The 24,767-nt window shown below is 50.5% G+C and overlaps 15 protein-coding genes across 15 annotated transcripts; 7 read left to right on the top strand and 8 right to left on the bottom strand.

Moving 5' to 3' along the window:
* Positions 1–1,786: 1,786 nt before the first annotated feature.
* On the top strand, positions 1,787–5,551 carry PENARI_c001G09671 (WW domain protein; the record flags this gene model as incomplete). Its single annotated transcript, XM_022626893.1, has 3 exons — positions 1,787–4,299; positions 4,348–4,954; positions 5,012–5,551. 3 exons carry the CDS (start codon positions 1,787–1,789, stop codon positions 5,549–5,551), a joined length of 3,660 nt encoding a protein of 1,219 aa, XP_022493236.1.
* A 354-nt stretch (positions 5,552–5,905) lies between these two features.
* On the bottom strand, positions 5,906–7,202 carry PENARI_c001G02143 (lipase family protein; the record flags this gene model as incomplete). The annotated part of the gene is made up of 2 exons (XM_022626282.1): positions 5,906–6,919; positions 6,987–7,202. The coding sequence occupies 2 exons, from the start codon at positions 7,200–7,202 to the stop codon at positions 5,906–5,908; spliced, it is 1,230 nt and encodes a 409-aa protein (XP_022493185.1).
* Positions 7,203–7,411: 209 nt separating this feature from the next.
* On the bottom strand, positions 7,412–8,666 carry PENARI_c001G07543 (WD40 repeat domain-containing protein; the record flags this gene model as incomplete). Its single annotated transcript, XM_022626724.1, has 4 exons — positions 7,412–7,452; positions 7,503–7,740; positions 7,793–8,379; positions 8,444–8,666. 4 exons carry the CDS (start codon positions 8,664–8,666, stop codon positions 7,412–7,414), a joined length of 1,089 nt encoding a protein of 362 aa, XP_022493774.1.
* Positions 8,667–8,939: 273 nt separating this feature from the next.
* On the top strand, positions 8,940–9,624 carry PENARI_c001G05717 (U2 snRNP complex subunit MSL1; the record flags this gene model as incomplete). The annotated part of the gene is made up of 3 exons (XM_022626584.1): positions 8,940–9,013; positions 9,074–9,287; positions 9,355–9,624. The coding sequence occupies 3 exons, from the start codon at positions 8,940–8,942 to the stop codon at positions 9,622–9,624; spliced, it is 558 nt and encodes a 185-aa protein (XP_022493785.1).
* A 114-nt stretch (positions 9,625–9,738) lies between these two features.
* Positions 9,739–10,266, bottom strand: PENARI_c001G09104 (ATG3/ATG10 family protein; the record flags this gene model as incomplete). Its single annotated transcript, XM_022626841.1, has 2 exons — positions 9,739–10,170; positions 10,225–10,266. The coding sequence occupies 2 exons, from the start codon at positions 10,264–10,266 to the stop codon at positions 9,739–9,741; spliced, it is 474 nt and encodes a 157-aa protein (XP_022493845.1).
* A 1,056-nt stretch (positions 10,267–11,322) lies between these two features.
* Positions 11,323–13,266, top strand: PENARI_c001G11108 (uncharacterized protein; the record flags this gene model as incomplete). Its single annotated transcript, XM_022627001.1, has 1 exon — positions 11,323–13,266. One exon carries the CDS (start codon positions 11,323–11,325, stop codon positions 13,264–13,266), a length of 1,944 nt encoding a protein of 647 aa, XP_022493763.1.
* A 553-nt stretch (positions 13,267–13,819) lies between these two features.
* PENARI_c001G02321 (Hsp20/alpha crystallin family protein) lies at positions 13,820–14,359 on the bottom strand (the record flags this gene model as incomplete). The annotated part of the gene is made up of 1 exon (XM_022626300.1): positions 13,820–14,359. The coding sequence occupies one exon, from the start codon at positions 14,357–14,359 to the stop codon at positions 13,820–13,822; it is 540 nt and encodes a 179-aa protein (XP_022493997.1).
* A 579-nt stretch (positions 14,360–14,938) lies between these two features.
* On the bottom strand, positions 14,939–15,273 carry PENARI_c001G10872 (succinate dehydrogenase assembly factor 1; the record flags this gene model as incomplete). Its single annotated transcript, XM_022626983.1, has 3 exons — positions 14,939–15,062; positions 15,112–15,143; positions 15,193–15,273. The coding sequence occupies 3 exons, from the start codon at positions 15,271–15,273 to the stop codon at positions 14,939–14,941; spliced, it is 237 nt and encodes a 78-aa protein (XP_022493656.1).
* Positions 15,274–15,378: 105 nt separating this feature from the next.
* Positions 15,379–16,345, top strand: PENARI_c001G08786 (fumarylacetoacetate hydrolase family protein; the record flags this gene model as incomplete). Its single annotated transcript, XM_022626820.1, has 3 exons — positions 15,379–15,393; positions 15,439–16,160; positions 16,213–16,345. The coding sequence occupies 3 exons, from the start codon at positions 15,379–15,381 to the stop codon at positions 16,343–16,345; spliced, it is 870 nt and encodes a 289-aa protein (XP_022493168.1).
* A 144-nt stretch (positions 16,346–16,489) lies between these two features.
* Positions 16,490–17,400, bottom strand: pre4 (proteasome core particle subunit beta 7; the record flags this gene model as incomplete). The annotated part of the gene is made up of 3 exons (XM_022626376.1): positions 16,490–17,094; positions 17,171–17,318; positions 17,371–17,400. 3 exons carry the CDS (start codon positions 17,398–17,400, stop codon positions 16,490–16,492), a joined length of 783 nt encoding a protein of 260 aa, XP_022493364.1.
* A 451-nt stretch (positions 17,401–17,851) lies between these two features.
* On the top strand, positions 17,852–18,523 carry PENARI_c001G08829 (uncharacterized protein; the record flags this gene model as incomplete). Its single annotated transcript, XM_022626823.1, has 1 exon — positions 17,852–18,523. The coding sequence occupies one exon, from the start codon at positions 17,852–17,854 to the stop codon at positions 18,521–18,523; it is 672 nt and encodes a 223-aa protein (XP_022493399.1).
* A 391-nt stretch (positions 18,524–18,914) lies between these two features.
* Positions 18,915–19,754, bottom strand: PENARI_c001G04845 (HCNGP domain-containing protein; the record flags this gene model as incomplete). Its single annotated transcript, XM_022626493.1, has 2 exons — positions 18,915–19,616; positions 19,680–19,754. The coding sequence occupies 2 exons, from the start codon at positions 19,752–19,754 to the stop codon at positions 18,915–18,917; spliced, it is 777 nt and encodes a 258-aa protein (XP_022493224.1).
* A 332-nt stretch (positions 19,755–20,086) lies between these two features.
* On the top strand, positions 20,087–20,928 carry prs3 (proteasome core particle subunit beta 6; the record flags this gene model as incomplete). The annotated part of the gene is made up of 2 exons (XM_022626242.1): positions 20,087–20,184; positions 20,241–20,928. 2 exons carry the CDS (start codon positions 20,087–20,089, stop codon positions 20,926–20,928), a joined length of 786 nt encoding a protein of 261 aa, XP_022493339.1.
* Positions 20,929–21,175: 247 nt separating this feature from the next.
* PENARI_c001G10502 (pre-rRNA-processing protein PNO1) lies at positions 21,176–22,032 on the bottom strand (the record flags this gene model as incomplete). The annotated part of the gene is made up of 3 exons (XM_022626951.1): positions 21,176–21,232; positions 21,282–21,916; positions 21,966–22,032. The coding sequence occupies 3 exons, from the start codon at positions 22,030–22,032 to the stop codon at positions 21,176–21,178; spliced, it is 759 nt and encodes a 252-aa protein (XP_022493765.1).
* A 227-nt stretch (positions 22,033–22,259) lies between these two features.
* Positions 22,260–24,409, top strand: PENARI_c001G03658 (mitochondrial distribution and morphology protein; the record flags this gene model as incomplete). The annotated part of the gene is made up of 3 exons (XM_022626411.1): positions 22,260–22,971; positions 23,025–24,226; positions 24,278–24,409. The coding sequence occupies 3 exons, from the start codon at positions 22,260–22,262 to the stop codon at positions 24,407–24,409; spliced, it is 2,046 nt and encodes a 681-aa protein (XP_022493794.1).
* Between the last annotated feature and the right edge of the window lie 358 nt (positions 24,410–24,767).

The following is a 24,767-nucleotide window of genomic DNA, read 5'->3' as shown; positions in this document are numbered from 1 at the left end:
TTCCTAACCCACTTTCTGCTACTCATTTACGAGGTAAGATCCTATTGCATGTGACATCCTTTGGGCCTACTAACATTACATTACCTAAGATCGCAGCTGCGGAGCCTCACGGCTCAAACCTCTGGTCCCATCACATCTCTCGCCTGCTTCACATCGCCTTCCTCCGTCGCTCCAAGTACGGCGAGGAGCCCTACCCCTTCATCCTATGGTGGGTATGCCACATTGATCTCTACGCCCTGCTCAGTGGAGCAGGGACCGGAGACTTTGTACGTGCCGTCATCGACCATCAGATGCTCCCTGGGTCGGAGTCCCTCCTCTACCCTACAGCTCCAGAAGGTTACAGTGTGATCTACTCTGATGAACACGACAGCTTGCCAGTTATCATGCGCCTTTACCATGACACATTCCGATTGGCCGCCCAGCTTGGGTTCTTGGCCACTCAACTTCGCCGCGATAAACAAAGCCAACCGTTTGCCGAGTTTGACCAGAGAGCCCAAGAGCTTGCCGACCTGCGTCAGGCCTTTGGGAGACTGTGGGAGGCATCCGATATTGCCTTTTTACATCAGCAACAAGACAATCTCCCGCGACGGTCTCGGGAAATACTGCAGCAAGTCAGTTTCGCTTTTCCCAAAATATCCTTGTGCATTGAACTAACATATCCTTAGTCGGCAACACTCTACCATGCTTCTCAACTGTTCTCCTATAGCAGCATGTGGCCCGGGCAACGGGTTGAGTCTGGATTCTCGCCAGATGGAGACATTGATCACCATGCGACGGAGATCTTGCGCCTCGCTGAGAAGACTACACACACTCGGCGAGCCGACCGCCATTTCCTTGTGTTCCCCTTGTTCCTGGCGGGCGCTACAGCATCTGCCAGTGGTCTCAAGATGATGGCGATGGAATTGATGACGAGTATGGAGGATGAGGAGGATGGCATGGGACGCAATGCGGCCACCACCCGAGCCATTCTTCAAATTGTGTATGAACGACAGTTGGAGAGACTCATGCGAGTAGGTCACACATTTGATGTGGATTGGTCCGACTTAATGACCCAAGAAGGGCTTCAGATGGTGAATTTCGGATTTTGACGGAGTTCAAGGGCATTGGCGCATATGGGTGGGCATTGTATTTTGTTATATGTTTAGCATGATTGACGATTAAGTGTATGTATAGAAACGAAGAATCCATGGTCAAAGATCTCGGGCCGACCCCGACCCAGTAAACTATACAATGCTACACAGGTAAACATGTCACTGTAGTTTTGGCTATCCATCTTTACGTCGTGATATTGTCATTCTTAATAGTAGTTAATACTATATAGAAAGACTACGTGTGTTACGAGTACTTTAGTATTGAATTTTGAACCCGCTCGAAAATAGCCAAATCGCTCCAGAAGGGTTAGAATTCAGCTATTTTGATCCAGATTTTCCCAGGAACCTACAAATGGGCGTTGTACATGTTAGAGAGGTAGTGGAGATACTCATACTTCATAGGGCCAAGATACCAGGCCCCAAGGCAGCAACCTGTGACAATCTTCTCATCACCTGCGGGGTCAGCGTCTCGCCCAAACTTGGCGCCTACAGAAACCCTGAGATTTCCTCTGAATCTCTTCTCTTTTCTTCTCTTTTCTTGTCTTTTCTTTTTCCACAAGATGAAGGATTTGACTGTGTAATCTCCGATCCTCTGACCCCGCATTTACGCCTCATCAGCGCCTGTGATCTTCGCGCTTATCTCCGTAATTGACATATCCTGCAATTCTGTCTTCTGCAGCTTCTACCTATCCGCCATGAATTCTGGCGGCAGCCGCGCCCTTCACCCCGAGGAGCTTTTCCTCAACGACTCCCCTGGCAGGCAAGAGTCGCCTGTCATCGGCCCTCTGCGCATCACCAAACGAGACTCGTCATCTCCAGCATCGGCAGCGGGATCCAGCCCCCCACCAAATGCCCCGCTGCCTTACCCTGATGATCGACCACGGCCCCAGATACGCACCGCGAGTTCAAATGAAAGATATCCCGACAATGTGAGATACGGGTCTCCGCCAGCTGGTTCTGGTTCAGTGAGCCCTAACGAATATCCCTCAGCTCTGCGTCCGCGGGACGGTCGTGAGCCTCGGGTTGCGACTCTGGCCGAGCGGCGTGGTGCTGCCCCTAAGCCGCTGCCCGAATCCCCTGGCCCGGATGCGCCAGACCGTGAGGCCCTAGCAGCTAGGCCCTACCCCCGGCCGCCTGCTGGTCCTGCGCCTGGTCCCCCGGCAGAGGCTTCTATAAATGCGAATCAATATGACTACCGTCAACAATACTACCCGCCGCCTTCCCGGCAAAGCTCGGTGGCTAGACCCCCATCCAGCCTGCAGCCCCCGCAAGGCTCGATCAACCGTATCAGTTCTACTGCCTCGACCTCGACAACCCGCGCCCAGCGGGGTTCTCCACCGCCACCAGAGACCCCCGTCGTTGGGCCTGGCCAGCAACCTGGGTCTGATATCGAGGCTCGCTATGCGGCTGCTGGCATCGCAGGTACAGGAACACTGGCGGGTATTCAAACGCACAATGCTGCAGCACAAAGACGAGCTGAGCAGTACTTTGGACAACAGCCGACTTTCCAGCAACCTCCACAGCCTCGTCCATGGACTCCAACTGAGCAGCCGGGATCCCAACCCCATGGGCCTCCTACTGTTTATCAAGGTGCAGAGGTCGTGAGCGAGGACAGTCATCCAGCTGCCGCTCATCCCGGCCAGTATAGCAGCCCTCCTCCCCAGTCACATCCGGGACAGTACAGCAGTCCATCCCCTCTGTCTCATCCCGGTCAATACAGCAGCCCTTCTCCTCAATCTCACCCAAGTCAGTACAGTGGCTCGCCATCCCAGTCGCACCCGGCGTCCGTGTTGCCGCAGCAGCAAGAGCCGCCAGAGAGACGTTCCAATGCCCTGGAGCATGATATGGACCGGATGCGCCTCAGTTCTTCGCCCCCTCCTGCCTACTCAAGTGTCTCTGGTCCCGCTGGTTCGAATGGGTACCCTAATGAAAAGCAGAGCGGGACTGCAGCCGCCGCTGGAGCTGCATTGGTGCACCCAGCTTTGGCGAATCAGCATCCGGCTCTTGCCAATGCGCCTTCACCTGCGCCGACAGCCTCGACACAGGATCATCCCGCATTTGCAAATGATCCAAGGCAGCAGCAGATGGGACAGCCCCCGCAAGCCTCTGTTACGAGTGATATGTCCGGCTTCCATCAACAGACAGCCCAAGTAACTTCTCCTGGCCCCGCCGGTCCAACCCCAGCATCTCCGCCGCCTCTTCCTGAAGGATGGATCGCCCACATGGACCCGAGCTCTGGGCAATATTATTATATCCACTTGCCTTCGCAGTCAACTCAATGGGAGTTCCCGAAGGGACCTACACCACTGAACCTTAATGAGACACCCTTGTCTCCGGTTGGGAGTGTTTACAGCGCCCATCCGCTGGCTTCTCCAGGTCTTTCAGCTTTTGGGAAACCTCTTGCATCCCCCGGTGTACCTTTGACTCCTGGTTTTGAGAGTTTGCAGTCTCCTATGCCCGGATTCTCAGGCCCCCCTCCCAGTAGCGGCATGGACCTCTATAAAACCACCCCTACAAACGGTGTCTACTTTGGTCCATACCTGCGTTATACCAATATGGATCTCGAGCGGGGGGTCTGGTTGGGATCCATTCTTCTCGTAACAGATGCCGCACAGCCACCTACGATCCACATGCACCAGAGTGTGGATCTGTCTCCAAACCCACGGCAGCTCAAGGCAATCAACATTGCCGCACATCAGCGGTGGACATTCTACAAGTACGAGATTGACGTGCAGATGGACGATGCGGGCCCCGCAAAATGGACTTATGCAATCACCTCGCACCTGGGCTGCACTCGCTACGAGTTCCTTGTCGCTGGCCGACATGAAACTAATTGGCGCTTCATTGCCACCTCTGGAAATGACTTCTCGCTGAATGTCAATGCCAATGAGCGTGCTCGCCTGGGTGGTGTTGGCTTTATGTGGAAAGATATCATGCAAAAGCACAGCGAGATTGGAGGATTCCATGCTCAACTATGCCTGGGTGGTCAGATCTATGCAGATCGCATGTGGAAGGAAATCCCATCTCTCAAGCAGTGGCTCACTCTCAGCGGCAAGGAAGCTAGAAAGAACGCACCTTGGACTGCAGCCAACCAACAAGATGTCTCCCATGCATACTTCCACTACTATACCAGCCACTTCGACCAGCCCTACATGAGAGAGTCTTTTGCGCAAATTCCCTACATCTGCCAAATTGACGACCATGATATGTAAGTCGGTCGTACCATGCGAAATGAATGTCACTAATGTAGTCACAGCTTTGATGGTTTTGGCTCTTATCCTGAGCACATGCAGTTCTCAAACATGTTCAAAAACATTGGCCGCATTGGTATCGAGATGTATCTTCTCTTCCAGCACCATACAACTCTCGATATCCTCCGCAATGTCAACAACGACATGGACCTTTTCACCATCACTGGCACTGGCTGGCACTTTGTCAAGTATTTGGGTCCTGGCGTAGTCGTCGTCGGGCCCGATTGTCGCTCGGAACGAAACCCCCATCAGGTTATGGCCGGTCCCACGTACCAGGGTCTCTTCCCAAAGATTGCAATGCTACCTTCTAGCGTGCAGCATTGCCTCTGGATGGTTTCTGTACCGCTTATCTATCCTCGACTAGAGACAGCAGAGCATATCGCCCAGACCGTCGCTACAGGAAAGCGCGCCGTGACCGGTGCATACAATGTCCTCGGCAAGGTGACCAGCTCCGTGGCCGGTGTTGTAGGCGCGAAGGACTTCGTAGGATCAGGCTTCGACTCAGTGAAGAGAGCTGTGGGTAAATCTGGACTTATGGGTGGCATTCTAAGTCCCTTCGGAGAATTTGATCTCATGGACGAGTTGCGCGATCAGTGGACGCACGAATCAAAGGTTGGTTCCCGGTCGTTTTTTTCGAGTTATATGCTCTCTTTGACTAACACCATCCAGGATCTCGAACGGACTTACCTTATCCGCACCCTTCAGGGTATCGCACACCAAAAGTCCCTGCGTATGACCTTCCTCTCTGGTGCAGTGAACGTCTGTGGCGCCGGTCTCGTCCATGACCCTTCCCAGCCTTCAGACCACAAGACTATGTATCAACTTATTGCTTCTCCTGTCGTCAACACCCCACCCCCATCCTATATCATTAAACTCCTGCACAGTCACAGCAAGCCACTGTATGTTCCCGCCAACGGCCATCGATCCTCGGCCCAACCGAGCGATACCAAGGAAGATATGATGGAAATCTTCCAGACAGATGTCAACGGCCAGGCACGTGAGTATCGCAAGCTCATGGCCCGCCGTAATTATGTCGCTATCGTCGCCTATGATCCGGAATCTGTCAACCCTACATATGGCAACGTATCACAGGGCTCTAAGAGCAAGCTGAGTCTGGCGGCTGATTTCATGGTCCAGGGCGAAGGTGCCCATGGGAATGTGGTCAAATTCGGTCCTGTTATCGTGCCAAGTCTGGAGCAGGGTCGGTGATGACCATGTTGAGATATGAATATCCTTTGTCCTTCCTGCACAGCATTCTGTTCCCCTTTTCGCCTCATAGTCAAATTGGCTTCTGGCGCATCGGATGTCCGCTTTCTTGTTTCATGCCTTTCTAGCCCTTTTTGGTTTCATGTGATAACGATACAAATTTGCATTGCTGTTTTAACATTAGACTTTGTCTTAGGCGAATCTGAAATGAGGACAGCTGAGTTAGATTCCAAACAACTTGTTATCCTCTAATAACGGTCGCTACATACAAATTGGGGTATAAGTGAGTGTTTGAGAAGAGGCGACATATGGATTGCCAGAAACGTGCTCGAGCGTTAGTTAATTAAATATTACCCACTAACCACTGGGGTCACCCCCAGGAACACATAGGCCAATCCTCCAGAAATAGTCACGATGGGCATAAAACAGCTCCCAGAGTCGATACTTTGCCGGAATAAGCGACCAATCCCACCGGATGAGAGACAGCCTGTCTTCGGAATGACCCATCTTACAGCTAGTAGTATCTTGGCCTTTCCACTGCCCAAGGAGAACCTGCTCACCAGATTCAGAGGCATGATTTCCAAGAGGCATTGGACAATGATTCATGCTGGAGGTGGATAGGTCGACTGGGATGTTGATATCATGGTACATTCCCCGCAGAAGAGCAGGGGCTTCTGACCCAGCAATACACCTGGGATCGTAGTGACCCACACACGGGTGTACATCTCCTAGAGACGGGGGAAGATAGGACTTCGAAATGAAGATCTCGCCCGCATGGGGCTCATATCCCCACTCCTGTAACGGGAGAAGTGGAACTGGGTCATCGACATGAGTGATCCGACGAAAGCGATTCTTATCCTGAGATAAGCTCTTATTTGACCTGGTGGGTTGCAAGTCAAACTGTTCGTCGAAGAACTGTGCAAAGTCCCCATTCCCAAGCATCGGCTCACCAAATGTCGTTACTTGTGGGTCCCAGCCCTTCAAGCGCATCTCGAGGCCTGCTAGTGCGGCCACGGCACCTCCGAGCGAATGGCCTACTAATGTCACTTCATAGTCAGGGTATTTTTGCATCGCTTCTGAGATGTGAGGCAGAATTATCGACCGGGTGTCGAGCCATGAAGCCATGAATCCGGCATGAACCGTGCAGTTCTCGCAACGTGATCCGGACGGTCTGAGTGATTGGGTGTCAGCTATTTTGTTATCATCACCGGTGTATGGAACGTAGGCTTGGGGGTATGCGGAGAGATCGATGATCGTATTTGTTATTGAGTAGGTTCCTCGGAATGCGATGACGATACGTTTCGGTGAAGGGGGGTGTGAGATTGCAACATATCCGCACGAGTCAGACAGGAGAACGCCGGTATTCCAGGTCTATCAAGGGTATATGTCAATCTTGATTTCCTTGCTTGCGGGCTCCTTGACACTTGTCAAGACTCACAGCCACCAGCTCTAAGTCGGGAAACTCGACACAGCGGCTCAAGCACTGAAATGGCTGCTGTACTCCAGAAGTTCCAACACAATAGGAGATGTCCACTAGGCGAGATAGCTCCTCGAGGGAGTTGAAAAGATCGCCGGAGACATGTTTAGTCTCGTTCTGAGCTGCGACAAGCCTCAGAAAATGTAGAACTAGAAGAAAGAAGATACTGTTCGCCATGGTAAAGCATGGTTGAGGTGTTGAAGACAGGAACAGAAGTCGTGTGATGTGGAGAACACTGGAATCTGGGGTAACCTCATTATGTCATCGCATCTTTTGGTTTACATTATGTAAGGATTCAATGCCATGTGCTCGATGTTCTACTAGGAATTCCGTACTATATGCATGCTATTGTTGGAACACTGGCATAAGAGAGTGGATTGTCCAAATCATGCAGACCAGACCACGACACGACCGTCGACACCGCTTGCTATGACATTATTAGTATTTGGATTGAAACAACACGGAGGATCTGCTTACTACTAAAAGATTTGACAGCGCCGTTGACCTCCTCATGAACGCGGACGGTGTTCACGGTGTTCTGGTGGGTCGATTTAAGCTTGGTGTCCGCTTGTGTCTGGCCCTTGAGATCCATCTGTCGGAACATGTTCAAAGCAGATTCCTCGCGGGCACCCCCGGCATCACCTGCCTTGTTCTCCAGAGAGCCAGCAAGGTGCCATCCGTTCTCATCACCGCGGAATCGGAACGGCTCACAGTCCTACATTCAACGTTCAGTAAAAGTAACACGGGACTGAAATAGAAGGACTTACATGGCCAGCTGCAATGATTTCAGTCTCGCCGTTCCAGATGAGGCTGTTCAAGGGTAGCAATCGGGTGGAAACGTTCAACATTGCCCGTGGAGGTTGCTCTGGTGCGCTCGGGTATACGACGGTCACGCTGCTGTCGTGTCCGGTGAAGGCGAGGGCGTTGCCGCTGGGGGAGAATGCCACACCTTGAATCCATCCGGCCGAGTCGTTTAGGTATTCGCCACAGATTGTGTTGAAGGGCAGGCGCTCTCCCCAGGCACTGGGTTCCGGGCGACTATCAATGCCCTTGATGAAGCTCGAGAAGACTCGCGCATGAGAGTCGGTAGATCCAGCTGCTAACAGAACGGAATTCGGGTGCCATGCAAGGGTGGTAATAGTACTGCGAATAGGCTTCTTCAGGTGCTTCGAAATCCACCAATCATTCTCCTCCTCAAAGTAACAGACTGCAATCACTCGAGCGCCAGACCCGACGGCAAACTTCTGTTCCGAAGGAGACCAGCGCACGAAGGTAGCAGCACGGTTGATCCGCAGAAGTACCAAGGTGGGTTTCCAGCCGTCAGGGGTCTTTTCCCAAACGTAGGCGTTACGGTCTAATAGAGCGACCATCATCCGTTAGTAAAAAGTACGGTCGAGAAGCATGTAATCAAAGCAGACCTTGCGAGCAAGTGACGATTCGACCACTGTTGGGAGCAATATCAACACTGGTAACGGTCTTTTCGTGGCCCTTTAGTTCATCGCTCAACGCGAACTTGTTGCCTGACGACTGATATAGCTCCACATTGTTCTCTCGGGCGACAGCAAGTGTCTGCTTATCAGAAGAGAACGAGTGGTCTGCAATTGGTGCATGAAAAAGATGGTAAGCCTGTGGAGCGGCCATATTGCACAACAAGTACGACAGGAGGAGCTCTCTACCGTCGAGTCGTGGATTGTGTACTTGCGGGATGCGGGAACGGGGAGGGGAGGGTAGGGGAGGCTGATGACGCCTGGGACCGGTTAGGTAATATTGTCACCTGACTAAAAGCTGCTTTTCAAAACCTCAGCTGGCATTCCCTTGACACAGAACGCAATTGAGCTTCCTTCCCCACAAGAGACCCTATCTGCCGCTTTTTGTGAGACTTGAGCCACTTCTGTCATCATATCAAATTCAAAAATGGCGTCAAAAGCATTGCCTTCACGTGGAGGCCCTGACGGCAAGGCCGTCGCGACTGGTCCTCCAAACCAAACGTGAGCTTCCGTTCAAGATAATTGAGTGTCGCCTGGCTATAGGTACTAACAATCTATCAGTCTCTACTGCACTAACCTGCCTGATAAGCTCCGCAAGCATGATCTCCGATCGTCACTCTACACCCTCTTCTCTACCTACGGCACTGTCCTTGACGTTGTAGCCTTGAAGACCCCGAAAATGCGAGGCCAGGCCCATGTTGTTTTCAAGGATATTCAGGCTAGTACACAGGCACTGCGGTCTTTGCAGGGATTTGACTTTTTCGGGAAACAAATGGTGTGTAGCTTGTTCTGCTAACTTGTCCTGCTATCGTCGCGAAGCCCCTCACTAATTCGTTGTCTAGAAAATCGTCTATGCCAAAGGCCCATCACATGTCATTGCTAAGCTTCGCGGCACCTTTGTCGGAGTTACTACTGGGCCAGCCCCAGTTTCGACCGACCTGCAGAAGTCTATCTTCGGTGGGCCACCCGGTGCGCTCCCTCAGCGACCCCCGACCGATGCCAATGGCGAGGGACAGGGAGTGAAGCGAGCGCGTGAGGAGGAAAGTGATGAGGAAGCCCCAATGGATGAAGACAGCGATGTGCCCATGGAAGCTTCCTCGGACGAGGACTAAATACCTCGGCATCAATTTTTTTTTGGCCAATGGCGGGGGGCCCCTTTCCCTTTGAGGTTTCCTCGCTCTGCAATCGATTTCCTTTTCAGCACATGCACGATGGTCTGGTACCATTTAAGCGAAAAGCTCGCGTGGGACGTGCAGGTTCACGCAATGACCCACCAGACCGAGCCAGATGAGTAGGTATGACCCAGGAGTGACGCTCTGTGGGTCTGCAATATGCGCCATGGCATCGGCCGTGTTGCACGGGTGGACAAAAAATGCCGGGGCGCCAGAGTCTGGATGGTACTGCGCGGAGACGTGAGCTCTTGTCACGAGGTTGGAGCTTGCACCTACACCCATACTAATTCCACCCATGACACCTACACTCTTCAATTCTTGCCTGTACTGTTCTGGCACCACATATTGGTAGACGGCGTCGAGTCCAAGCGGACCGTGGTTGTGCCACCTCAGGCCGAAGTACAAGACGGGGACCTGATATGTGGGGGATAGCAGGATGTCATAATCTACCTCTAAACTGGGCTGGCTGATGCGAACAAGAGCTTCCTGCGGTGAAGGGTTAGGACTAAACATCCCTTAATGGGGCTGGTATCTGCAGACCGGGTCGTCTTCCTGTTCCTCTGGATCATCTGTGGCTTGCATCGGTATCGGTACATTAATACATTGTGTGATCCTGAGGCCAGTCCCTGGCTATTCAGCGGAGTCAGTATGAGAACTCTCTTTCGTATCTAGTATCCAGATCCAGGATCCAGTATCCAGTATCCAGTATCCAGTAATGTCGATGAAAAAGGATAAAGACTAGAAAGGGAGTTACCTTTGTGAGGAGTCGAATCGAGGCGGAAGTGCAGAGAGCTTGACATGCATCCTCAAACTCGGACTGCGTTAGGAAAGGAAAGTGAGAGCACATCTGAATGCGGTGTGAAGGATGAAAGCAGAAAAGACCGGAAGTGGGAACAAAGCTGATTGTGGCGGGTACCTGGTACCTGACTGTTGGGTGGTGTGATGCTAGGGATGAGGTGTAGTGGGTACCTCTCCCCGCTTGCGGGAGTATTGTACATTCCCTCTCTCGCTTTCTTTGTTCTTTCTTCCTTGTTCCTTGCTCTGCATGCAGAGACTGTGGATCACTTTATGGCGTTTTCGTCTTTCTTAGTTGCATGATGCCTTTCTTTTCTTATGTATCGCTTGTTTCCTCCCACCTCCCTCCCCCCGCAAGCTGGCCCTAGTGGCATCCCTGTTCTATTTGATTTTCTTGTTTTTACTTTCCTGTTTTGCTGTAATCTTTAATGTATGTGAACATCCTCAAATCTTGCTTTTGTGAATACCCTGGGACCCCGTTGGACTTGGCGTAACCTCAATCCCACGACCTCCGTCTCTCCTGTCCAACTGATTCCTGGATATCACCCAATCTGAAACACGGGTCTGTCCCATATTTCCGGCCTCCTGTCGGGATACCCGTCAACCGCCAATCGATCACTCAATTGCCAACCCAGCGGGAGCACGAGCTTGAAGCTCGGATTGATTTGCGTCGTGGCTTGACGTCAACAGTCTGGGGATCTAATCTGGAGAGTGCATCTGTGCATATCTGAGCCAGGTCACCCTTCGTGCGGGGGGACAGTGCTTGTCACCAAAGCCCCTCGATATTGTATATCATTCATTCACAGCCTGGAGCGGATTGTGGAACCCACTGGCTTCTGAATCATGGGCAACACGCAATCAGGCCCCCAAAATGAGACGCGCCGCTCCAACCGACTTTCAAAGCCTCTAACCAAGAAGTTCAACACCTTTCAAACTTCTCAAGACCTCCGATCGGAGGCCAATTCATCGCAGGCCTCGGGGCTGATTGGGTGGCAAAATCCTTGGGTAGGATATAATATCTCCAATACACCTGTGGAAAAACGGATCTCTTATCCAAAGAAAGCCGAGATTCCTCCTACCTTGTTTGAGGCAGAGCCATCTGAAGAGAGCCCAACGGATGAATATGCCGCCTCCACAGATGATCAGGCTTCCGAGAAGCATCAAGACAGCCCAGGCCTTTTGACAACGGGTTCTAGAAGAGCCTCGTATCAGCCTGGATCGCCAGATGCATCTTCCCAATTCTCGCCGGTATACGAACAGCCAAAAAGGGCCAATTCAATCCAGACTCTTCTTCAGAGGCAAAATAGTGCTGTCTATGAAAACAGAGATGCAACTTCTTCCAACACCCATTTCCTGGTTGGCAACCAGCGATTCTCATTGACGCGCCGACGATCACTCCTGACCCGACCTGGTGTTGCTACGAGACGCACAACGGGTGCAATCCGGCGCGTTCCATCGCCGATTGGAGAGCCGATCGACGATCCGAGCGAGTCGGCCGTCTTGCATTGGCCCTTGCCCTCAACCCAGAGAATGCGTCTCCCATCGCCAGCGCGGCCGACGAGTCCAACTGATGCCCGATATACTCAACTCGGGGCTCTCAAGCTCGGATCTCTGAGGGTGGTCAATGGTTCAGCCTCTCCATGCCCCAGCGAGCGCGTTCCTTTGCCAGATAGGCCTGGACTAGGACTTGAAAATATTGAAGTCGTGGGTCCTCTCAGAGGATCTACGCTGGAGATTCCCGCCTTATCCGATTTGAAGAAACCTGACGATGTCCCCGGCAGCCCTTTCTCATTCGAGAAGTCTCCCACTATCACCGTTCGTTCACGGAACAAGTCCTTGTTCCCTGGAGACCCAGATGATGAAGAAATCGCTCTCTGTGACGATACGAGGATCCATTTGGAGAAAAGTGCTTTGGATGGCCTTGCCCGAAGCACGTCCAGATCCCTCAACAAATCAGACAGTGGCTACAGCTCTGCCACATCCGTCCACTCTATGCAGCGAAGCCGGACTCGGGGATCCATTGATTCACAGACGTCTGGCTCATGTGGTGCGGACAGCTCAAAAAATGTGTGGATCTCCAATCTCCCGGCTTCGAGTCGACCAGCAGATAGCATGCAGCGTCACTTGAGTCTCGAGGAAAGGCCCGAGAATTACTCACGGCTGCTCCCAGCCTCTCATCGATGGTATGACTCAAGCAACCCGACTCCGGTCGTTCAAACGCGATCGCGTCGGTCGACGTTATGTGCACCCCGCTACACGGAATATTCTTCGTCCTATGGGACCAGACTCGAAGCAAAGCCCGCTGTGGAGTCTCCGTGTCTGTCTATGCCCCATCACCAACAAGGCTTCACTCGGGGCCCTTTATATGGTGATCGATTGTCCGTGGGCATGCTTGATGCCATATCTTCTACAGGCTCCTCAGCTAACGTGGAGAAAACCCTAAGTTACCAGAAGACGATCGCTGGAAATAAGGAACGACTCCGCAGGTCAGCCTCTGCTTATCACATCCACGAAAAGAACGATACCTTTGTTAGTCGGCGTTCTCGATCCAGAAGTCAGAAGGGCAGTCGTATCTGGAGCCTGAGGCCCGGCGTTGAAGCTCCCCCGCTGCCTACGATCCTGTCCCCGGGCGAATTGCAAAATAACATCGATGTCGAATTAGCTGCTTCTGAGCCAATCCGAGGCCGGCCTCGAAGCCGGAGCAACGACTACCGTCCCTGTCGGTTGACGAAATCGCGTCCTCAGCCCGATGTTCATATGACTGCCTCTCCTTTTGCGCTTTATTGATTTACTTTGTTTTATTGTTTGGTTTTGGTTTATATTTTGGATTTACAAAAGTTCTGGAGTTGATATGTTTTGGAGTTTAGGGCAGGGGGCATAGTTGTCTTAGGTATACCCTTTTGGAATTGGAACTGGAGCGAAAATCATACTTGGCGTTGCACAAGGGTTCCATGGCATTGTCGGTCTTTATGCGCTTGATTTATCTCGCAATGCTAACATTTTCTTGGCTGCTTAACATGTCGAATTAAGACGTAGCTTAATGCGTCCCCGAGATGCATAGTAGTCTCCGAAATACAATCTCACTCGTTGAATTGACCGCGTGGCCGGGGTAATGCCCTTGTGTAGATAGCTTGAATCAAGCAAGGGGGGTATACTTCAATATGCATATCCAGCGTCGATGTAGCTTGAGCTCTTACAATAACAAGTGCCATAGTGCGGTGGTCAAATAAACATCAAACATATCTCAAATTAATACCAAATGATTATAAAACATGCAGTGCAAACGCCGCCCCCAAAACCCAATGCAATCCTGCCTAACATTATTTCCCAGATCTTCGTATCACAGGATACGAATCTTCTTAGTCGTGGGAGTAGTCTGTTTAGGCACAACAACTGACAAAATCCCGTTCTTCAAGCTCGCCCGAACAGAGTCCTGATCAACACGAGCAGTAAAGCTAAATGTGCGCTGGAAATCACCGGTAGAACGTTCCGAAGCCCAGAAATGGGCCGGGGAAGGCTGGGCTTTCCCATGAGATGAAACGGTGTCAGCCGTAGTAGCAATCGACTCTGCATCCTCATCCTCGACTGTAGGCTGGTGCCAGCCCGGAGATGGGCTGCGGCTTGGAGCCATGTCTTCGTTGTTGTTGTTGTAGTTGCGCTCGGTGTGGCCTTTGATGACAAGCGTGTGTGCATCGGTGAATTCGATCTCGATGTTGCTTTGGTCCACACCAGGGAGTTCGCCGTCTAGGTGGTAGCTGTCATCTAATTCCCGCACGTCAAATGCTGGTGCGAAGGTGGGTGGCTGAGGTTTCCGGCGACCCTCATAGTCATCGAGGAGTTGCAGGAGTGGCGAGAAGCCGGTATGTGAAAAGAAAGCCATTTGGAGATTGGAGTTGGTTTGGTTTGATTTAACTTGGAGATTTTCTGGATGAATAGAATCAAAACTGGCAGGTTATCTTGCGTTTTATACAGGTGCCCATGTTCGTTAACGTTAAATGGTAACTTATAGTTCCGGAATCATCCAGAACCTCGTGGCGCGCTCTACAACCCGCCAGCAAAATCAAGAATCAACCACTGACAAATGCATTTTATATAAGGTTCTTACTGGGATTTGTAATTTGTAAAAGTTTTAATGCATGGGCTTGGGTAAAGGCTTCAGAGCTCAGGCTGTGTATAAGGATACCAGTGATAGCTTGGGCATCTAGGGCACTAATTGATATGTTAGATGTAACACGGCATTCCTATTTCATAACTATGTTACAAAAGCTCTGAGAAACCTCCACCGAAAGGTACTAGACATACCCGTCAAAGCGTGTATATCGCCTCGACATGGCATCTTGGGTGTATTCGGCCAGACCTCTGCTCAATGAGTCAACTAAGATGAGAAACGGACAGGAACACACGAGAATCACCGGAATCACGAGAAACATACGGAATACGGAGTAGTCAAGTTTAGGTCTTATCGGATGTTGCGGATTCCCGGGGAGGCATACATCTCGAGCTGTCGATGGCCTTTGCGTAGGAGATATTCCACAGCGCTAAAGTCCTTTTTATTCACCGAGAGATGCTTTTGGAACTCTGCCCTATAACCCGCGTTAGATGGGAGAATGCCGCCGGAAAAGTGAAGCTTACCGGGCATGGGCTTTGAAGTTGGGCCGTGATTCCTGAGGAACGGTCAGATGAGATACGGAGTGCGGGTTGAAATATACTTACCGTAGGCTTCTTTCGAATCTCACGCAGACATTTTCGGTATAGAGACAAGACATCTCTTTGAAGACCGGAGAGTCGAGCCATTTGCGAGGATGGGGAGGGAGGTCCGTTTTCCGGCGATCACCTTCCCGACCCCCGAGATATTACATCAATTACATTCCCCCCTCTCTCACTCTCTTTCCAACCACAATGTCTACCTTTACAGTGAGTCTAGATTATATCTTAACGAGCTGTGCTAATTGGCTTTAGCGTCTTGTTCGCTTCCTGGCCAAGGATGGCCAGATCTACTACGGCGATGCTCTTCTTCCATCTGGAGTGAGCGACATTGCCAAAGCCACCAAGGCAAGAGTCATCCAGGGTGATATATTCGGTCAGTACCGGGTCACCGACCAGGTTGCAGAGATCAAATTGCTTCTTGCGCCGTTGGCTCGTAAGGATATTGGAACAGTTCGCTGCCTGGGACTCAACTACGAGCAGCATGCCAAAGAGTCAAATCTGCCTATCCCCAAGTATCCAGTTCTATTCTTCAAGCCTCTTACTTCAATTTCTGCACCGGGGGATGATATCCCCATTCCCCGGATTGCCCAGGAAGGTGAGGGTCTGGATTACGAGTGTGAGTTGGTTGTTATTATCGGGAAAGAGGCCAGCAATATCCCCGAAAGCAAAGCCCTGGACTACGTTCTGGGTTATGCTGTTGGCAATGATGTTTCTCACCGAGATTGGCAGATCAAACGGGGTGGAGGGCAGTGGGGATTGGGCAAGGGCTTTGATGGATGGGCGCCCTTTGGCCCTGGAATTGTTTCTTCCAGTGCCATTGCGGATCCCAATGCTCTGCATATCTCCACCAAGTTGAATGGGCAGACAGTTCAATCCTCTTCAACAAAAGACATGATCTTTGGTGTGGCGAAGACGATAGCCTTCTTATCCCAGGGCACCACGCTGCTGCCCGGAGATCTCATCTTCACTGGAACGTAAGTAAACCCCACATCATGATTTGGATTATATTGATTGACTGTTTGATAGACCCCAAGGTGTCGGGATGGGCCGCAAGCCTGCTCTGTGGTTGAAAGATGGCGATCAAGTCGAGGTTTGCCTCGAGGGTGTGGGTTCTTGTACCAACCGCGTGGTGTTTGAGAAGCCTAGCTCTAAGCTATAAGCTTCTCGCTGTTTCGGAAGGCCCCGGGGGCGTAATTTGAATATACGGATATATCTACCAGTATGGTTTAAGTCATCACAGAACTTCTGGCTGACTGGGTACTGCACAAGTAATAAATCCCGTGTATTCATGTAAATATCAAATCTAGACAGTCTGGGCGCCGTATCCCTTGATTCTCTCGGCAAACGCCCAGCTCTGGCCCTGGATCTGCTCATCCTCTTTCAGATCAATGCCATCTTTGGTGATCACCGCTATCGAATACTTGTCGAGACTTCGCGCATCACGGTAGAACAAGACCTTCAAGCACTCCTTTAGGGCCGCCACGGCCTCCTCCTGACTAACTTCCTCAAGAGGTGTACCCTCCGGGAACTTGCGACGCAGAATCGGGACAGCCAGATGAGCTCCAAAGCCCGTAGCCAGGTGAGGGGCAGAGAATGTTGTTCCCAACAGATCCGCCGAACTGAGGAACGGTTCCCCTTCTCCATCAAAGCCTGCGACAAGGACATGGTTCCACAGCGGGTTGAACTCGGAGCGTCGCTTGTAGAACACCTTGGCCAGGTATGTGTGCAAGTTCTTGGCGTTGAGCATATTGCCATGGGTTGAGTAGTTCTCTTTGATGTCCATCGATTCGAGCAGACGATCGAGGTATTGCATGTCGGAAACGTCACCACCAAACCCAACCATGGCTTTGTCGCCAAACGAACGTAGACGCTTGACATCTGTGAAACGGGCGAGGGATCCGTAGGAAGCTGAATATCCAGAAAGCGTATCAAATTAGATGCTGCTGCAGAGATGGAATCGAACACTTCAACAGAAGATGCATACCCAGATTATCGGTAGCTAAAGCAACACCGCCATTGAACTTGACACCCACCACTGACGTTCCAGTCACTGCAGGAGATGAGGTGTGGGCCTTTGGACCCGAGGTCTGCAAATATGAATGATCGTAGGCACCGTAGACATCGTTTCTAGGCTATCAACATCATTAGCAGGAGAGCAAGGTAGAGGAGATTTGTGCCACCCACTCGGCCCCAGGCTTCAGGGAAGTGGTTCATGATGAGTGAGACGAGAAAAGAATTGCGGTAAGAGATCCGAAGGTGAAAGCAAAGTGTGGACGACAAGGACGACCAAGATGGATAGTACAGGGCGATGACGGTAGAGAGCTACCAACAGGCAGTCGAGCTGACGGAGAGCTACCAGCTGACTAAGATTCGCGCTCCCCGGAGCCAGCGCCATTGGAATCTCTCCTAACTACATGTGTATACCTATAGTAAGTTAACGTTAACTTTTACCATGTAGAAAAAGTATTACATATGAGTTATGCAACAGCCCTGTATATTACCCGAAGACATAAAGAGAGATGTTAGTATTCGCTTGTTGTCTAAGCCTCTCCCCAAGAACCATGGATCATCACCTCCATAATGACCTGCTCACATTGTCCTTAAATGCTGAGAACATAAATACCGGTATACTTTGCTTTCAAGTCAATTGAGCCAAACAATAATCATGTCTTCTTCAAGCCGAGCAGGGTCGGTTGCATCTCACCCTCCCATCGAAACTTCCGGCCTTTCTCGCTCATACGATGTTTCTAAGTCGATCTTTCACCGGCACTATGACATCAACTCCACAGACGGAACGCCGCTCTTCTACGCGGATATTTCATTGTTTACTCGCAACAAGCCTGACCTCACCCTCCATGCTGGTGCTAGCAGCCAAGCACCAATTGTGGCCGTATCCAATTTTCTGAAATTCTCTGGCGAGTACAAACTAGGCCTTGGAGATCCCGACAATATGAGCAGCGTCCAGTGGGAGGACATGACCAAAGAGAATATCCAGAGTTCGAGATACCGCTTTGAAATGGCTGTTCCATATGAGCCAAGTCAAGCTCCGGGGGCAAGACGGTCTTTTCTTTGGAAGCGAACACGCAGCGTTGGTGTTGATGGCTCGGCACCGTCCAAATGGACCACGCAAAACTATAAGCTATTGGATGAGCGCTCTGAGCAGGTGCTGGCCGTCTTTTCGGGGACAAAGAGACCGGGCAAATGTGGGAAAATCCAGATCAGAGTGGAATATGGTGAAGAATTTGATCGAATGGTCTTGATTTCTTGTTTGAGTTTGTATGAGAAGGCAAGAAGGCGCAACCACCAAGGGGCAGCAGGTGGCGGCGGAGGGGGTTGAATGAGAGAGGAGTGCTGAGGCCATGCAGCACAGTGATGCGCATGTGACATGTCTTTAATGCCAACTGCCTCAGTACTACCCAGATTCCACGAGGGGATTAAGGGAAGTGTTGCTCGTATCATGTTCACGGTCCTTTCTCTACGAGCAAGCAGTGACAATATCAAGTCAATATAGACCAGTGTTGTCTCTCGAGTACAGGAAAGCGTAGTCTTCCTTTGGGCAAGCAATACACTGTATCACTGGGCGTTGGCACCGTCGGGCTCGTTTTTTTAACGCCATTCTCAGATCAGATCAAAATTCAAATGCCACAACTGGCAAACGGCTGGACAGGTTATGTATGCATATATGTAGGAATAGTTGGGTTGGTGGGATCATCGGAAGGTCATTGTTTTTAAACCGGATTTGAGCCCAATTGACCTTCTTTGCGACCAGGCCCTTGCGCAGAGCCAGAGACAAAATCTATAGAGCTTCGTTGGCCCGATGATTTTTTCTCTTCCATCTTTTGACGAAACTCTTGTTGGATACTCAAAATTTCTTCCTTGAATCCCCATCTTGGTAGACTGGAAGGATCCCACAAGTCAACCGGCAGCGAAGTGACATACTGCGATTGCTCATTGATCCCAGCATGATTCATCATCTTCATCAGCAGGCTAGGGTTCTTGAGTGATGAGGAGCTGGCAAGTTTCGAGTTGAAGTGCACACCCTGCTTCTTGAGCGAGAGGAAATGCTCGAATTTCGCATTTGCGGCTGCATCGGGAGATCCAGGGGGTGACGGTGGTATGTCTAGATTGGGAACCGGAGGAAGTGTGAGGTCCTGAATGAGTGCCCTTGAAGCCAGAAAGGGAGACGAGCGTCCAGTTGTTATGTGCGCGCTCCCCAAATCGGGTGCCCTGTCAATTGACTCAGGGCCAAGAACAGGCCCATCTGGGGCCAATTTTGTAGTATTGGTGGAAATATTTGGCATTGGCTTCTCATACGGTGACTCGACTGGACCTCGAAATGAAGTGAGTGTCAATGCCAGATATGTGGACTTGGTCGCAACAAGCTTACCCTGGTCTGCTCGCGCTGTTCTAACTGAAGGCTCCTTGGTATGCTATTAGAGAAATAAAGAGTGAACACAAGTAAAAATTTAGTAATGATCATGGACCAGTCATACCTGGGGTTGAGATGAAGGTCCATCAAGCTCTACCTCATCTTCACTGCTGCTCTCGTATGCACCAAGACCAAGCATGGTGTTGCCGTGGGAGCTAGGGCACAAGTAACGAGGCCTAACAAGCAAAGCGTAGGAAAAGAGATAGCGATATACTGCCTCCCCAACTAGAGTATGTATTAAACTGCCTGGGAACAAGATTTCGCACCTGTAGACGTTTGAGGCCGGGGAGCTTGAGGCCCTTACATAAGCGGAAGGCAGCTACCGCATCGCGTCAGACACCCAGACAGCTTCTTTGCTTCCAACCTTCTACGAACCGCTCCAACCGCGACTTTCTTTCCCAATAACACCTTTATCCTTTCTCTCCAAATACTCTTGTGATACTTCTTTGATCAAGCATCCCCTCTGCCAAGATGACGTCGTTTATGGGCCACCAGTCTCGTGGTGAGACCATCGGATACTCCTTCTCTGAGCCAACAGCTGTTCCTGTCAAGCAACACTCCTTCTACCCGTATGAAATCAGTCGATGTCACTTCGTCTGGACTTTGACTAACAGATATATACTAGTTACACTGACAATGGCGGTTCCACCCTGGGCATCACGGGCTCTGATTTTGCCATTCTCGCCGGCGATACCCGCTCCACATCTGGATACAATATCAATTCCCGCATGGTTCCCAAAGTCTTCAAGATTGGCGGTGATGACGAAACCGGTGAAGGTGCTCAGATTCTACTCTCCGTCGTTGGGTTTGCCGCGGACGGCAACGCCCTCAAGGAAAGGCTGGATACGATGGTGAGGATGTACAAGTATCAACACGGCAAGTCCATGTCGGTCGGAGCATGTGCGCAACGACTGTCGACAATTCTCTACGAGAAGCGGTTCTTCCCCTACTACGTGCATGCCATTTTGGCCGGTTTGGATGAGGAGGGCAAGGGAGCGTTGTACAGTTACGACCCGGTAGGCTCGTACGAGAGAGAGCAGTGCCGTGCTGCTGGTGCAGCATCAAGCTTGATCATGCCGTTCCTGGACAACCAAGTCAATTTCAAGAACCAATACATCCCAGGAAGTGGGGAGGGACATGCACTGGAACCCAAAAAGGCTGAGCCTCTTCCCAAGGACACAGTCAAGCAGCTTGTACGGGACGCGTTTACAAGTGCCGTTGAGAGACATATCGAGGTTGGTGATGGCTTGCAAATGATGATTATTACCCGGGAAGGCGTTGAGGAGGTGTACCACCCTTTGAAGAAGGATTAGAGCGCAAGAAATGATGACCACATGGCCTGCTACCAGGTGTTTAGACTTTCTAACTACTTGAACACGAATATAATCGGAATGACTGGATATTTTGATGAAACTCATATTTTGTATGTCATCATGCCTAGTATCATATAATCTCGAAAGAAAAGAAAACAAGTCGTAAACCCTGATGCTCCTGTATTAACGCCCACACCATGCCGGAAGAGATGAGATATCTCATAAGATCGAAACCCTTCTCATAATATCAGAACCGTTCCTTCATGCGTGAGGCAACGGTTCGGAGGTTGCCGTATACCTTACCCTGTTTTGCGTTAGAATTCCCCATCATTCAACTTGTACGTTAAACTTACCGGAGGGCTACCCAGAATCAAGCTGACGATTGCTTCTCGGGCAATATGAATGTTCTTGAATCCACCCAAGATATGGATCTTCTGATCGGCAAGTACCACTCGTGTCCGGCTGGCGTTTTCGATGGCAAATTTGGTCTTTCCATCCTTGCCTGCAATACGTCCAATGGCGCGACCGAGATGCTCTCCGTTGAGAGTCTTCACATCTTTGATTTCAAAAGTTTCAATGTATAGGTCGTCAAGTCGGAGAAGCGCAATCGCATCGTCAATGTCGAAGCCGAGAGTAAAGGCCTTGACGAAATCTGCGCCCTTCTGTAGAGCACCCACATCGTTGGTGAATTTGGAGGTTCGCAATTCCACCGCGCGGCTTTTGATGTTCATTCGCACTTGCAACTTCAGGTGTTCCACAATGGGGGGGCAAATTTTGGTCCAGTTCGCTTTGAGTGGTGTCATCCGATGAGGAGGAACAGGCACTTTTCGTGTCTCGATCCGATAGGCAGTGGCGACGTCCTTGGCAGGGGTGAAGACAGGACGACCTTCCTCATCGATTCGCATTTCACTGTCATCGGTAGACTCGACGACGGGGTTGATCGCATCAGTCGAGGCGTGTGCATCAATCAAGATTTCATCACCCTGGTCTATTGATTGTCAGCTGTGAAGAGGATGTCGGAGGTTGAATAAAAATACCATAAGAGACATTCTCGGACTGAAAGCCTGTAACTTCAGGCTGGCGAAGAGCTGTAGGTGCCGACATGGTGTGACTGAAGCAACTTTTTTGTTATCGCAAAATTTATCAGTCCCCTCGCCCGGAAAATTGAGTGTGGGCGGAGTGTGAAATTTTTGATGCAAACAATACAAACCGCGGGCGATGATTTCATTTGGCTCTTCCAAGCTTCCCTTCCCGTCAACAAGTCTCTCGGTTTCTTGCGGGAGCTCAGTTTTCAAGCTCCTTGTTTTCACTACAGGATGTGAAGACAAGATATGTCTGCCAATCTGGGACGCCGGCTGTACGCCCACATCTGGGAAACAGCAAATCCATTCCTTGGCATACGAATCAATCGCATTTCCGACACCTCTACAAGGAAACTTTTCGACTTCATTTCCAGTCGACCCCGAATCTCGACACACCCACGGAATACGACCCATATTACCAAGAGATTCGCTTCCGGTGGATGCTTCGTCCTCGGTATCTCGCCCACTCCCACTGCAGCGGAAACTACTACAGCACGCATCATCCCCTCTCATAAAATTGCCGCCCAATATGTTTGGAGTCGCAGCATACATACTTCCAATGATTCCCAGCGCGGTAAAGATATGTCTAAAGATACACAAGGACGAAATGACCATGATCTCCAAAGTGTCAGCTATAGCAAGGATACATCTACCGTCAAGGAAAAATATCATGACCCTCAACAGACAACATCCAATCGCCATTTGATGGATCGTTTACCTCATATGCCGCATCTGCACCGGCCGTCAAAAGAAGAGCTTTTGGCTGCAGCGACTGGGTTCTGGTCACGGTTAAAAGTACGATTCAAGTGGTTTTCTATACGAAGTGTGCGTCCTTTCAATTTGGATGAGATGACCGCCCTCTTTTCATGGGTCCTCCTGGGTCATGTTGTCTGGGTTGTTGTGGGAACTACAACTTTCTTCTCACTGCTGATCCTCGCGATCAACACGGTTTTTGCCCAGGGTATGTCGTTTTCTCTAGCATTTCGTGTTCAACCCTAATTTTGTTTTCTACAGAGACTCTAGCAGGATGGGTGGGCAATTATCTCACCAAATCCTCTGGGGTAAAAGTTGTCTTCGAGTCTGCAATCGTCCCCAAGTGGAGAAATGGAGTCATCACATTTAAGAATGTGTTTGTATCAAAGCGGCCGGGACAAGGCACTGGTCATGTCAGTAAGGGTTCGTCGAAGACTGCTGCTGCGGCAGCTGCAGCTCGAGGTGAAACTGGATCCGAAGATCCCCAGGTCGTATCCGATGAGGAGGAAGACACCAACTATACCCAATTCGACTTGTCGATCGAGACGGTTAATGTGACACTGTCGTTCACCAAGTGGCTCAATGGGAAAGGTCCACTCCGTGATGTGGAGGTGCAAGGCATACGGGGTGTCGTCGACCGCCGGCATGTTTACTGGCCAGAGGAGGACCTGGACCCCAAATCCTACCGACATGAGCATAATCCCGGTGACTTTGAGATTGACTCATTCAAAATGGATGACCTTCTTGTCACCATATATCAACCTGACAACTTTCGACCATTCTCTGTTAGCATTTTTTCTTGCGACCTTCCCCAATTGCGGAAACAATGGCTCTTTTATGACTTCCTTTCTGCCAACATGATGTCCGGGTCCTATGACAACTCTTTGTTCACGATCCATGCTCGTCAGAGTCATGGCTTTACAGGCACGAGGTTGGATGACGGAGCAGAGAGAGATGGCAAACCCAGCCCGTGGAAGAAGCACAACAGGATACGCGTCGACGGACTTAATGTTGACCATCTTAATCGCGGTGTTCAGGGTCCTTTCTCTTGGATCCACGAGGGAACCGTGGATATTGTAGCCGATATCATGTTCCCTGCAGAGAATAATGAGAGCTTGGCCAAGGTGATGGCCGATTTCTATGATCGACTAGAGGCAACTGTGATCTCTAATCGTTATCCGGAGTCTCTGTCGTCAACATCTGGTCAGGAATCTGACAATGAGGACCGCCGTTTCCTTGTCATGGATTTGCGCGTGCATCTGAATAATGTTCGAGCAGTTGTGCCTATCTTCACCCGAGACCTTTCTTACATCAATAACGCCCTTATCCGGCCTATTGTTGCCTATATCAACTCGAAGCGAACATTCATCCCAATCAACTGCCGTCTGGTCAAGCGCGTTGGAGATTTCGATGGAAGCTGGACTATCTTTGACAGCAGTTTGATGGACGACCTTTCAGCTGCGGTGAGTGCTTCCCTTTTGGTTCGTACAAAGTCAGTACTGATAAGTTCCAAGACCTACGATGCATTTGCCCGGGATGTTGTGGATGATCAAGCCCGGAAACGACGATTCAAAAAGGTTGGGTTTTGGTCACTTCAGTTGGCTGCCCAGGCAATTTTCATGGGTATGGCCGGTAACATCGCCTGATTGTAACAACAGGGATCATTTTATTTGATCGGCGTTCTTAGGGCTCTGTATTATCAACGTGTTAGCATTTGTAGGAGTCAGGGAATTCCATCTATGCATCTCTCCATTAACTGCTGTCTGCGTTTTGAACCTGGTCTTGTGTCTAGGATACAGAGAGAATAATTGTTATGATGGACATATATACGGCATTAGACTCATATTCTTGTCGCTCTCCCACCTTACAGGCATAGGTATCATCACTTTGGGATTATATCTTTGTATCGCAAAGTGTAATAATCCTATTATGTGAAGTGTGACGGATAATCCCTGAGTCTATGTATTTAGCGATGATAATGTAAAATTGTACACTTTGTCGGGT

This window comes from Penicillium arizonense (genome assembly GCF_001773325.1).
Source record: "Penicillium arizonense strain CBS 141311 chromosome Unknown PENARI_contig001, whole genome shotgun sequence".
Lineage (NCBI taxonomy): Eukaryota > Fungi > Ascomycota > Eurotiomycetes > Eurotiales > Aspergillaceae > Penicillium > Penicillium arizonense.
This window is presented reverse-complemented; position numbering and strand designations above follow the sequence as displayed.